The sequence below is a fragment of the Carex rostrata genome, chromosome 31 (assembly GCF_964058835.1).
Source record: "Carex rostrata chromosome 31, lpCarRost1.2, whole genome shotgun sequence".
NCBI classification, from domain to species: domain Eukaryota; kingdom Viridiplantae; phylum Streptophyta; class Magnoliopsida; order Poales; family Cyperaceae; genus Carex; species Carex rostrata.
The window spans coordinates 5,023,313-5,035,969 of record NC_135948.1 but is presented as its reverse complement, the minus strand read 5'-3'; the positions used below and the strand labels follow the sequence as shown (position 1 = coordinate 5,035,969).

The window sequence follows — 12,657 nt, the reverse complement described above, 5'->3', positions numbered from 1 at the left end:
ATATGATACAAAAAATCAAAAGATGACATACATATCTCAGAGGATGCGAATTCTTGCTTTTGCCTGTGTGAATTTTTTGGCCAAAACGAACCACGTGTCAATGCAATTTCAATGAAATGCATAGGTCTCAATTTCAAAACCGGTTATTGGATAACCGGACACTCTCCATATTTCCGGTTATTGAATAACCGGACATTTTTTCCATTTCCGGGAATTGGGTTACCGGAAAGAAATTGAAAATCTGGTTATTTAGTAAGCGGATTGGGTATTTTTCGAGATTCTGTCAAAAATTAGGTAGATTTCGTAATTTTATTTTATTTTTGGATATTTATAAAAATTTCGGGGAATGTCACGTATACTACTAAAAACTATAAAATTACTTACTTTTTCCTCTAAATTTTATAATTACATTTTTTTTTAAATTCTAGTAACTCACATAATTACTCAATTAACAAAAAATTGAAATTAATTATATTATATTTTATTTTATATAAAATATAATTAAGTACATATTTCTTCCGCCTGTGATAAACGGACTTTTCCAATCTTGACAGATGATATTAAATAGGCTACGACAACTATCTCCTTTCTTTCGAGAACAAACAATTACAGGAAGAGACACAAATATGGTATTGCTATTGTCTGACGCGTACATACTAGACCAATTAGATTAGCAAAACAAATTTGGGATAAATTAAGGAGAGAATTTTAGAAAGAAGTCAAAGCAGATAAATTGTAAAACAATTCATTTTTTTTTTACTTTGCTGAATGTTCTTACAACACATTTGACTATTTATTAGAAAAACAAGAAAATTACACAAGAATAATTAATCAATAATTAAATATCAATCTACTCGGACAACAACGATTAACTTACCAATTTCATCATTAAATGAATGCTCCATTTAATGCTTTAGGCAGTGTCGTCGCCTCTCATATTGCCAAATCGTGTAAATATATAGAATATTTTTTTTATAAATCATAATTAAAAAAAATATTTTTACCAAACCAACGTGATTACTTCTTTTTTTTTTACAAAAACCATAAGAACCGAAATGCCATTTCGGTCCCGAATATTTTTTTCTGGACCGAAATGACATTTCAGTTTCTAGTGATTTCACATTTTTCCAGACCCACGGCCACATAAAATCCTAAATTGAGGGTTTCTGGCATAAACTTAGAGGTTCCTGGACGAAACTGAGGGCTCCAGGCCGAAATTGAACCAAAACTGAGCCGAAACAGAGGTCCAGAAAAAAAATGCATGGAACCTGATATCTCCATATTATATCTAAATTACGGCCCTGATTTACACTGAAACCTGTTCTTTAAAGCCTATAAACGTGGACTTTTTACTTGTATTTCGATGAAATGTGGTACTGCTATGCTTTGTTTGGTATTTTGCAGTAAAAAGGGCGAAAAACTGGATCTGACTACTTTTCATACGGCCCGTATGACATTCCCTACGGACCGTACAAGATCTGCCCAACCACACAAAAGGTTCCACAACAAAGGCACAAAGTCTCCAAGACAAAGTACAGGCATACGGCCCGTACGGGGTCCCCTACGGGCCGTAGGACGCTAATTCGGAAAATCCAGCTGGAATCTGAAATGAGCATAATTTAAGGAGGCCGAAAAGGAAGCCTCTTGGGACGTGATCTGGGGCATAAAAGGAGATATTCCACACCAAAAAAAGGGAGAAATCATTCCTTATCATGGGGGGATCAACCTAGGGTTTGGGAGCGAGGGCTTGGCTTGGAGAGCAAGTAGAGAGGAGAAAAACGAGAGTTTTGCGACGGATCTTCTTCGTTCCTCGAGCTTTGCCATGAGCTCCCTTATCATTATCTTTACTTGTTTTATTTGCTTTCTTTTCTTTTAGTTTCTAGGGCTAAGATGTAGTTTCTAGTTTGGTTTTGTTTGCATGCTACTTGGATTTTGTGTTGAATACTTTGTTTTTATCCTGTTGTGTAGTATTTTGATTGCTTTATTTGTGGTTGCTTGAATTGATTAGTCATCTCGTTAGATGAATGCGCACATCTAAGTGTTAGGAGCCAAGTCTATGACATTTAATCCAACCGAATAAAGTATATGAAGTAGGGTAAAACCAAGGAGTACCCGAAAGGTGAAACTTTCCTTGAGGCGAAAGTCCTTGGATACTTTTAGTAAACCGACAAGTGACTTGGATAAATTAGGCCAAAATGTGAAAGTTGAGGTTTAACGCATCTAAGAGGGAAGTATTTGAGTCCGGTAATCGGGTACTAGGCCAAAATGCGAAAGTTGAGGTTAGGTATCTAGATCTGGTCGATAGAAACCCTAAACATTAGTATCAATGCAGAAAACAGTAGCTGCAACATTAACTCGGGGCCCCCTACGGGCTGTACGGGAATCCGTACGGGCCGTATGCCTCGGGGCTGAACAGAAATGAAATCTGAACCCTGGAAACGCCTTTTTATTCTCATTAAACAAAACTCCAAAAATATTTATTGTTTTGAATATTATTATTTATCTTTTTAAAACACCAAAATCACATTTGCAACTTCTAGAGTTTATTTAATTTAAGTAAAGTCCAGTTAAGTTTCAACCGTCCCTGTGGATCGATACCTGATAATACTACGCGATTAGGATTGTACACTTGCAATCTGAGTCGAAAATGTAATCAAGGTTAAAAGGTACAGCTTGCTGTACTGAAACTTTGTGCATACTTTTGTGTGAACAGAACCGAAATGCTAATTCGGTCCTAGCTGAAAAAACAGTGAACTGAAATGACATCTCGGTACAAGGTATTACACCAATAGCTACACCATTTTTTCATGAAAAAATGTGAAATCACTAGAGACCGAAATGCCATTTCGGTTCTTATGGTGTTTGTAAAAAAAGAACACAATCATATTGGTTTGGTAAATTTTTTTTTTTTTAATTATGGTTCATAAAAAGAATTCAAATATATAGGCCCACATCAACTATCTTTAGCGATTTCAAGAACTAGTATTTGATATATTGTGTAAAGACACATGATCTTTATATAGAATATCATGAGTGTGAAACTCAGATAAAATAAATCATCTATTATATTACTAAGATATTAAATAATTGAGTGACTTAACCTCCAACTTTTATTGAAAAAAATTCTCTATCGATTTTCTCTTTAGAAGCAAGATAGAGAGATAGGTGCTTAATTATATTTAATATAAGATGAAACTTAATTAATTTTAGTTTTTAGCTAATTAAATAAATATATGAGATATGAGAATTTAAAATGGTAAATATGTAATTAAAAAATTTGAAAGAAAAACACATAATTTTATAGTTTTATACATACAATTTTATCATATTTTTTTTAAAATCTACTTTGCAGAAGCTGCCAATGTCATGATTTCGAACGGAGTTGCATAGGGTCACGTGAACTTCACCCACGTGCATATTGTACATTAAATGCATTTATTTCATTAATAATTTACAAATTCCTGAATTATACGCCTATTCAATCAGTATTCATTCATCCTCAGTCAGTGATATCCGTAGTTGATAAATCTGACCGTTAAAAATAAAATTCTGATCAAATTGTAATTATTTAATTTATGTTACAATTTAATTTATCCTTTTTCTTTAAGTGGAAAAAGTTAAAAACTTTGTATGAGAGAGAATTGTCTTGCTATACGAAAAATATTCTCTTATTTCGGATTAAAATAATACCGTTCAACTTCTCAAATTCAACCCATTGTGACAAGATTTCAAAAAATAAAATAAAATAATACCGTTCAACTACTCAAATTCATTTCAGAAAAAACTAAAGTGTTGTTAATTTACCAAGGGTAAGTGCTGTTTGGTGAGAAGTTGACCTAGTCTAATATATCTTAATACAAAACTTCAACTCTAGTACTGGTGCTCTCCGACATTTTTTTTAGAACTCACTAGTATTCGAATGAGCCTTAGATTTGTCAAACAAGTGCTTATTTGTAAAGTTTAAGGCTACATTTTTTTTTATTAATTTTGTCTATTCTTTTTAAGCTTGTTTAAGTTTTTAAACTATGATTCTACGAGACCTAAATATTTTACTCAGCTTACAGTCTTATTAAAATTCCACTTTATTGCCAAACAAACTCTTTTTAATACAACTTAAAATTTTAATCTCCACGCTCTTAGCAAACGAACTTACTAGTAAGACAGCCTTATCCAGTCATTCTGAAACGGACTTGATTCTTGTCTTTAAGCTCTTCACGGGCTTAATTCATTTGGTCCAAAAAGCTATGACCAATTAAATTTAGACTGGTGCTAACTGCTAAATAGGACTGTAATGTATTTCATTATTTAAGCAATTTATTACCAACTAACAGACAAAAGAACACAAATCACATGTTGAGTGCTGCCTCCAATATATATATATATATTTACAATGGCATACATAAGTTCCAATATTACATATAGATACTGGACAACAGATTATTTATCGACCAAATGATTTTGTTTCCTGAGATCTGCATTGACTAAATTTCCTTGAGTAAATAAAAATGAAAAATGAAAGATAAGAAGGGAAGAACGCCGATTATTATGATTGGCTATGGTACATGCAGCTGCTCCTAGTACAATCTGCGGTTTTATTTTTACAAGAAATCATGTTAAATTCAATTCTTTGCATGCTAATTAAATCATGGTGAGAAGAACTAAGGTATTCTTAAGCTCACTAACTTTACTGGTGAGCTTAACTCCAAAATTTATCAAATTAGATTTAAAAGACAAATTCAAACTATTGAAACTAATACTTCATGATCGAAGTACACACAAAGTTTTTAAAATTTCAAATTAGTTTAGTAGAAAGTCAAGTGATAAAAATAAAAAAAGATTTATAATCTAATTTTTATTTTGATATTTTTACCGCTTGACTTTATACTAAATTAATTCAAACATCTAAAAAAATTTGCATGTAAATGCATAATTTGTGAAGTAGATAGTTTTTTTTTTATTAAATGTTGACAGTGGTTGTCAAGCAAGTAGATCATTTTTAACAATTTGAATTTATTATTTGAAGTCAATCAAATAGGTTTTATAATTAAGCTCATCAAGTTTTGTTGTTTGAAGTCAATTTAGAGTTATACTCACCAAGAGAGTTGGTGAGCTTAACTAAGAACACCCTAATTATACTCAAATTATGGTGTTATAGCTATTCTAAACAATCAAATGAAAAAGGCCTGGACTAGTGTTTCTCCATTTAATTTGATATAATTGCCAATTGCATTTTCTTAGTCTGGTATCGGAGAATTTTTCAAGAATAAAATAGCTGAATAGTTTCACGTACTATTCTACCACTACTAAACACGCTCCAAGCTTCTTAGAAGAGTAGAATAACAGGTGGAAAGAGCTTTTTAACTCTTCCATTCGGAATAGTGGAAGAGCATCATCTGCTTGAGGCATTACCCAATCTTGCCCCGAACAAAAAAAAGAAATTCAAGGCTCTGGAGAAAGATATATCTTCAGCACAAAAATACCCCTGGCTTGTTAGTCTAAGCTAAATCAAAGCATTGCTTGCTTTGTCTTTCAGTAAGAATAAAAAGGGAGACATGTTAAGCTGTTCTCTCTGCTGATAACTTTATGCTCCAGTGAAATGTTCGATAGATAGCCTATGTGCCAGATATGGCACACTGGTTCACTCTCTCAGAGAGCCATTTAGGCAACTTCACACCCCAGGTCTGTCATTCTTTATAGTGTACATCATATAAATGTAGAGAGAATTGATCAAAAGATCATCGCATGCGGCAACACCTGTCTTGCAATTTCATATTGCTAATTGAGTCAGGTTGGTGATGGTTCCATCCAATATATGATGTATGCAATTGTCTCAGATTTTCATGCTCCCTTTGATTGAGTTCATTTGTCTCATGCTTGAAATTGCTTTTATTTAGTACTTCAAAAGTTGGTTACTGGTGTACTGATAAATTAACTTTAACAGACCTGCTGATTCAATTGATACAATTGGGCAAAATTGTGAATGGTTTATTGAGATTATGGTATTTAGTGAGGCTAACTAAGCTTAATAGAGACATGGTTGTGCATTCCTCTTAAATTTAGGATTATGATTTAGGATTATTTTTTGTTCCTTTCAATACAAATTCAGGTGTATACGCTTTTACTATTGAAAAACCCACTTCACCATTTTTTTCTTTGTTTGTTTTACGTTAATATTAGCTTTCTTGGCATAGAATTGATTAACTATGATAAATTGATCATAATATGCAATTATTTGCACAAGTAGTTGATGGCCACCCGTCTACCTATTGTTAGAAAATATATATTGGTCAATGAGTAGTCCATTTTTCGTTTGTTACAAGTAACAAACAGTCTTTCTTCTAAATTATTTTTACATTAGTCCTTTAACTTTAAAAAAAAAAATTAAGTTGATACTTTAACTTCTCTCAAATTAAGTAAAATAGTCCTAACTGAGGCTCTTTTTTGTTCTTTTTTGAAACTTAAACAATCAATTTGGTTCATATAGATGTTTAGAGGTCAATTTTCTCATCTTTTCAAAATTAAGGATTAACTTGACCATTTTTTTAAAAATATTTACCTCTTGTTTGGTTGAGGACTAAATCGAATAATAAGAAATTCAATCCTTGGATCGTCAAGCGAGCTCCAAAGTTTAATCCTTAATTAGACTGTCATGAGGAGCCCACTGTGAGTAAAAAGAAGTTGCCTCCTGCTTAGCTTTCCTTAATTTTGAGCTTTTATCAAACAAATATAACTTAACAACCTAACATGGAATAACCAAATTAGTTTTAGAAGATTGTTAATACTCTCTTACACTATTCTAATTTTCAACCTACACCGAACAAAAATAGCTTAAACTGAAGGCTTAGCTTCAATTATCCAACTTAAATCTCCTTCAAGTCTCCACCAAAACATCTCACCAACTTCACCAACTTCAAGAACAAAAATATAACTTCTTCCTTTAGTTTTCCAAGTTATTTTCGATTTGGGCATTTGGCTGAAGATATAGAACAAACCATGTCGGAGGACAAGGTCCACTTATTCAAAATTCCATGAATTATCGTATTTGATTTATAAAGTTTAAGGTTTCCGTTCGTATCTATTAGTATTCTCAATCAAGAGTAGTAGTTTATTTTCTTGAATTGAATTACCATCTGATCTAAAATAGACTGAATTGGTATGATATGTCATTTAAAGAAGTTTCTGATATTAATTGATTTGTTTGATTTAAATTAGACGGTTCAATTAGACAAAAATCTACTTCTTGGGTGAAAATAACACAGAATTCAGCGAGATTAAGGTTAATTATTAGCAAGTTTAAATGGGAAATTTTACAAAGTATTATCTTTCAAACTTTTCAAACAAAATGTCCCTATTCTAAGATTATTATCAAAATGCTTTTGTAGGACAAAATGTCTCTCTCTTCCAAAATGCGCATAAAAGATTTTTAAAAAAAATGTAATTCAGGTAACAATTTTTTTGCATATAAAAAAAAAATCTGTAAAATTTCTTGTCTCTTCCACTCTCCCCTCATGATGATAATTAACGGGACCCTTAAAATCTGATAACTTGTTCGCCCCTCTTAGCACCTATTGAGTTCGCTTGGCGATAGACTGAAAACACAATCAGTTAGTATTTATATTTTCGTATGTTGTATCATTTTATTTGTGTAGTGACAACAAAAATCTCCTATTATAGTTCCGCATTAAAATAAATAAATACAGACCATGTACTTGTACTTTTTATGTTACTAAATCTATCTAAATAAAAAAAAAATATCCTTATACAACAATGCCTTTTCATATTTTCTCATAAGACTATAATTTTTTACTTTGAAGAACTTGATAAAAAAACACGGTTACTTAATGGAAAAACATATATATGTTATATATGTTGTCTAATTGAAATTATGTTTCTTATTTGTAAAAAATTTGTTGCATGAATTACATTTTTTTTTTGAATTTTTTATGTGCTTATTAAAATATAATAAGAGAGAAGAAAACGCCAAAACTGATGAAAATAAACAAGAGGTAGGAATAGGGGTGCCAATGATACAATTTTAACCGTTGGATAAGATTTTTATTAATACTCTAAAAAATAAAGAAAATATCAAATATGTCCTCAGTTTTTTTTTTAAATGCCCTGACTGTCCAAATGGGAGGCGGCCAGCTCTTAGCACCAAACCACCCCACTTGGGCGCGGTCAGGGCATTTAAAAAAAACGAGGGCATATTTGTTATTATCTTTATTTTTAGAGTATTAATAAAAATCTCGGCCCGTACTGTATTCGATAAAGCGAATATGAGTAAGTTTTTTTTTCCGTTAGCTTATCGGGTATGTGTATTGGTAAGGATTTTTTTCCTTAGTTAAACGGTAAAGGGTACATGTAAAGTATTATACCCGTTAACCTATAGGGTAATTATTGTTGAATTGTGCCATAATCTACTTGTCTATTTGACTAGATTTGCAAAATATATATTTGTTGAATTTAGCAATTTTTTTCAGTTGAGATATGTACAGTCTCATAAGAGTTAAAATTGAAACAAGACTGTTAAGGCTCTTTCCTTTGTCTTTGAGATAATTGATTGAATCATTGTTTCAATAAAGGCTAAGATTTCAAAATCAACATCTACTTTTCACAAGTTTTCCAAAAGTGTTCATATACCAAAATTGGACACCTAAGCGCTGAGATATGCCAGTTTGAAGATTGCTGAAGATCTATAACGTCTGATAACCGTTGTAACGGGTCATAACTATTGTGACGGGTCCCACAACAGTTGGCCTCTGGAGTTTTGGGACCTCAGAAATGAATTTTCCGTTGTGCAACGGTTCCAACCATTATAACGGTTAGCACTTTCCAACTATCAAAACCTTTCGTATTTTGACTGCCATTCGGTCATACGAACTCCAATTTGAGTGAATCAAAGCTTGAAATTTCTAGAAGACCGATATCTACAATTTCATGTATTAACTTTATTCAAATTATGAATGAATGGGTCTCTATGGGCCGTGGAAAGCAAACGTTAGATATGGTAACGTCTATAAACCTAGATTTTCTTCTCCCTATATATAGAAGCAAATATTAGGTTTTATCTTAGAGCTCCAGCTGTAAACCTTCTTTTTCTCAATTCAAAAAGAGAGCTACTATGGTTGCTTGATCTTGAAACTTCAACAACCGAAATTCTTCTCCACCATACTCAATCTATTGCAAGAGTTCAAGTGATTTGTGAGAAATATTTATTTACTACAAACACTAGGGCATTTGTTGCTCGATTCTTCTTCTTTTATCCTTAATTTGTTGCTCGCCTTGTTCTACTTTGAGCCTTTAGTGCTCCTGAGCCATTTCTGTGCTCGGGCCGTGTGATTTCTCATAAGCTTTGTAAGGGCTCACCGGTTCCACATTGTACTTTATTTCTCATTGGGTAAAGAAAGACGCATCATCTCGAAGGTCGCGGGCTTCGGAGATATAGGTGTTAGTGCCGAACTCTGTAAATAATTCTTGTGTCAAATGTCTCTAAACTATACTATTTACTTTCATATTTATTTATGAGGAGGGTTCAAATGCACCCAAATGCACCCTATCTTTCAAATCATTTTTCTCCGTTTTCAAAGTCCGAATAGTCAATCCGAACCGTTAGATGCGATCTATATATTAAGATGTGCTTGGAGACCAAATTTTATATTTTTTTGGAATTTTTTTACTATTTATTAAGCCACTTTGAAAATCGCTGATTTTACATTTTCTGGACCATTGGATCAGCGATTTTTCAAAGTGGCTTAATAAATAGTAAAAAAATTCCAAAAAATATAAAATTTGGTCTCCAAGCACATCTTAATATATAGATCGTATCTAACGGTTCGGATTGACTATTCAGACTTTGAAAACGGAGAAAAAGGATAGGGTGCATTTGGGTGCACAAAAATTTGGGTGCATTTGAACCCTCCTCTTTATTTATTTAGATTAAAGTTATTCTAGTTTCCGCCACAGATAACTTGTAGACAAGTGTAGTTAAATTAACTTAGATTAAAATTTAAAAAATGCCCTATTCACCCCCTCTAAGTGCCTTTGGGACCAACAATTATATATAATAAAATTATATGATAATTTTTGAGCAATTATTAGTGATGATGAAATTTATTTTCATATGCTAATGTTTGAGCAATAATTAGTGACATATTTTTGTTATTTAGTGTATGTTTTTTTATGAGAAAAATGTTCACATATTACTCTTAGTTAATTGAAAAAAACAATTTAACTAAAATTGATTGTAATTTTTTTATTAGTAATGTGATTGCATATGTATGCAATTAATTAATATATTAATATGATTTGTTATTTATCTGTTACCGTTTTATAGTAGAATAGGGTAAGATCAATTCTTAATAAGTAAGGGTAGAATATGAATAAGATTAATTCTTAGTGGGTATGATAATGAAAATGTTTTTATCCTACTCATATCGTACTCATTGACACCCCTAGGTAGGGGGTTTGGAGGAGAAAGATCGAAATGATGCTCCCACGAGGATATTTTGTTTAAAATTTTGAAAAGTAAGAAAATTTGTATAATTTTCCAAGTTTAAACAGCAAACAAAAATGATATACAAAAATATTGAGTGATTACCATTACTAGTAGTATCCACAAGAGATTGTAGAGGACTTTAGGCACTACGGTCCTTCAACCATCTTCGCCGCCGGCTTTGCATCACTAGAAGAAACATTCTTCTCAACATCATCCTCGCGGTAAACGAAGAACAAATAAAACCCAGCACCGACGGTGCTGAGCGCCATGACCCAGACTACGATCGCCACTGCAAGAGGCATCAGAGCAGCCACTCGGTAGGAGAACATTACCGTAAGAAATGTACTAAGGAACCATATTGCTATCTTGAGCCAAGTCCTCACTGGAGAATTGCGAGGCATCTTCTCAAACTTCTGTAGGCAAAAGAACAAGAGGAGGAGATCGAGGAACATAGAAACTATGAAGGCCACCGACCAAGGATCATTGTGGGACCGATTGATCGCTATCCCTGAATTAAAGGTGAGACATAGCAAACCAAGACGGGAGAGCCATGAGCGGGAGGAGGAGCTCTTTGTGTCTGCCACATCCTCTGCCGGTAACAACGGATCCTTCAGTACATTTTTTTGATCGGTTGTGTTGTTCGGTTTTAATTCGCTCATGTTTAGCCAAAATATCGGACTGTCAAATGGAAGGCAAGGCTACGGGCTCTAATATTTATAGTGAATGTGGATTAAAATAATGGAGTTCCTTTCTCAATATATAGCTAGAAGGTTGCGTGATGAAGAACTTCACTTAAGGCTTCGTGGAAATTTCCTCGGAAGCTGCAACTGTCGAGCTGATTAATTTTTTTAATTTTTTATTTTACGAAGTAGTGGAAGTATTCTATCGATTTCCAATGAAATTGTAGAACTATGAGTAAGTATCAAAAGTTGGTACCTAAACACGGCTGAGTATCAATTAATACATATACTACAGGAATTTACTATTACAATTTGAACCTTCTATCAAAAACAAAAACTAGCTTACTGCTACCAACATCAACACCTCGAAGCATAGTATCAACATACATCCAAAAAATAACACGTTTAGCAAAGCAGACAATAACTAAAGAACAATTAATAGTAAGCTTGTGATGTATATTATTTTAACAGAATAATTAAGTTGTGATGTATCACCTAAATTTAAAAATTACATCTTTTAGATTAATTGACCAGAACATGAACGATCATGATTGGCTTAATGGTATATTTCGGAGGTGAAACTCAATATGGGTCGAAGGAGACTGAGTACAGTGTCAAGGTTTTGTACCAAAACCTGTGTTTAAACAATTAAATCGGTCGTATTTCATTGAAATATCTATAGAATGTGGTACTGCTGCAAGTTTGTTCTTATTTTGCAAGAATCGGGCGAAATCGAGGGGAATCTGGAATGTGAGAAGTTTTTACACGGTCCGTGTACCATCTTGCCCGGCCCGTGTCGACCTCGACCCGACCACTGACATGACCGCTGACTCGACCACAGAAGAAACACAGGCACACTGCCTGTGTAGCTTTTCACACGGGCCGTGTCAAGCATTTCCGAAAACAAAACCGTTTTGAAAACAAAGGCTGAAAGAAGGAAGGTCGGCCTAGAGGCTATATAGGCGAGATTTCTTGCACCAGATAGGCATCTTGGACGTTTCTGGAGCTAAGGAATAGATTCTAGGGTTTGGTCTTGGCGGCTAAGCTTGGAGACGAAGTTGAGAAGCGAAAGACGTGGGTTTTCGACGGATCTTCTTAGTACTTCGGGTTTTGTCATGGCTGTTTCTTTTATCATCTCTTTTATTTGTTTTAGAACTATGTTTGAGTAGACTTTTCAGTTTCTAGAGTTTTGATGTAATCGAATGTTTTATTTTGCATATTAGTTATTGGATTTTTGTGTTGAAATTTGTGTTTGCTTGCTTGATTGTGTTTGATTTTAATTGCTTAGATTAAATTGTTTGATTTTTATTGATTTGCCACTAGATGCATGATCACATCTACAAGGCATTTCTACCCTTATAATCTCTCAACCAAACTAAGTACATGAGGTAGGTTTAGTGATCTGAAAGGTAAAACCAAATAGTAGCCGAAAAGTGAACATTTCCTCTTATCGACGGATAAGATGTTACCTTTAGTATACTA

At 33.2% G+C, this 12,657-nt stretch overlaps 1 protein-coding gene across 2 annotated transcripts; it reads right to left on the bottom strand.

Moving 5' to 3' along the window:
• Window positions 1–4,384: 4,384 nt before the first annotated feature.
• Window positions 4,385–11,229, bottom strand: LOC144547136 (uncharacterized). Of its 2 annotated transcripts, none has more exons than XM_078295729.1 (2): window positions 10,598–11,229; window positions 4,385–4,584 (listed from the first exon to the last, which is right to left on the bottom strand). In XM_078295729.1, the coding sequence occupies exon 1, from the start codon at window positions 11,152–11,154 to the stop codon at window positions 10,642–10,644; it is 513 nt and encodes a 170-aa protein (XP_078151855.1). In that variant the 5' UTR covers window positions 11,155–11,229; the 3' UTR covers window positions 4,385–4,584; window positions 10,598–10,641. The 2 variants fall into 2 exon arrangements, with proteins under 2 accessions (XP_078151855.1, XP_078151856.1); XM_078295730.1 differs by lacking the exon at window positions 4,385–4,584 and adding an exon at window positions 7,180–7,589.
• Between the last annotated feature and the right edge of the window lie 1,428 nt (window positions 11,230–12,657).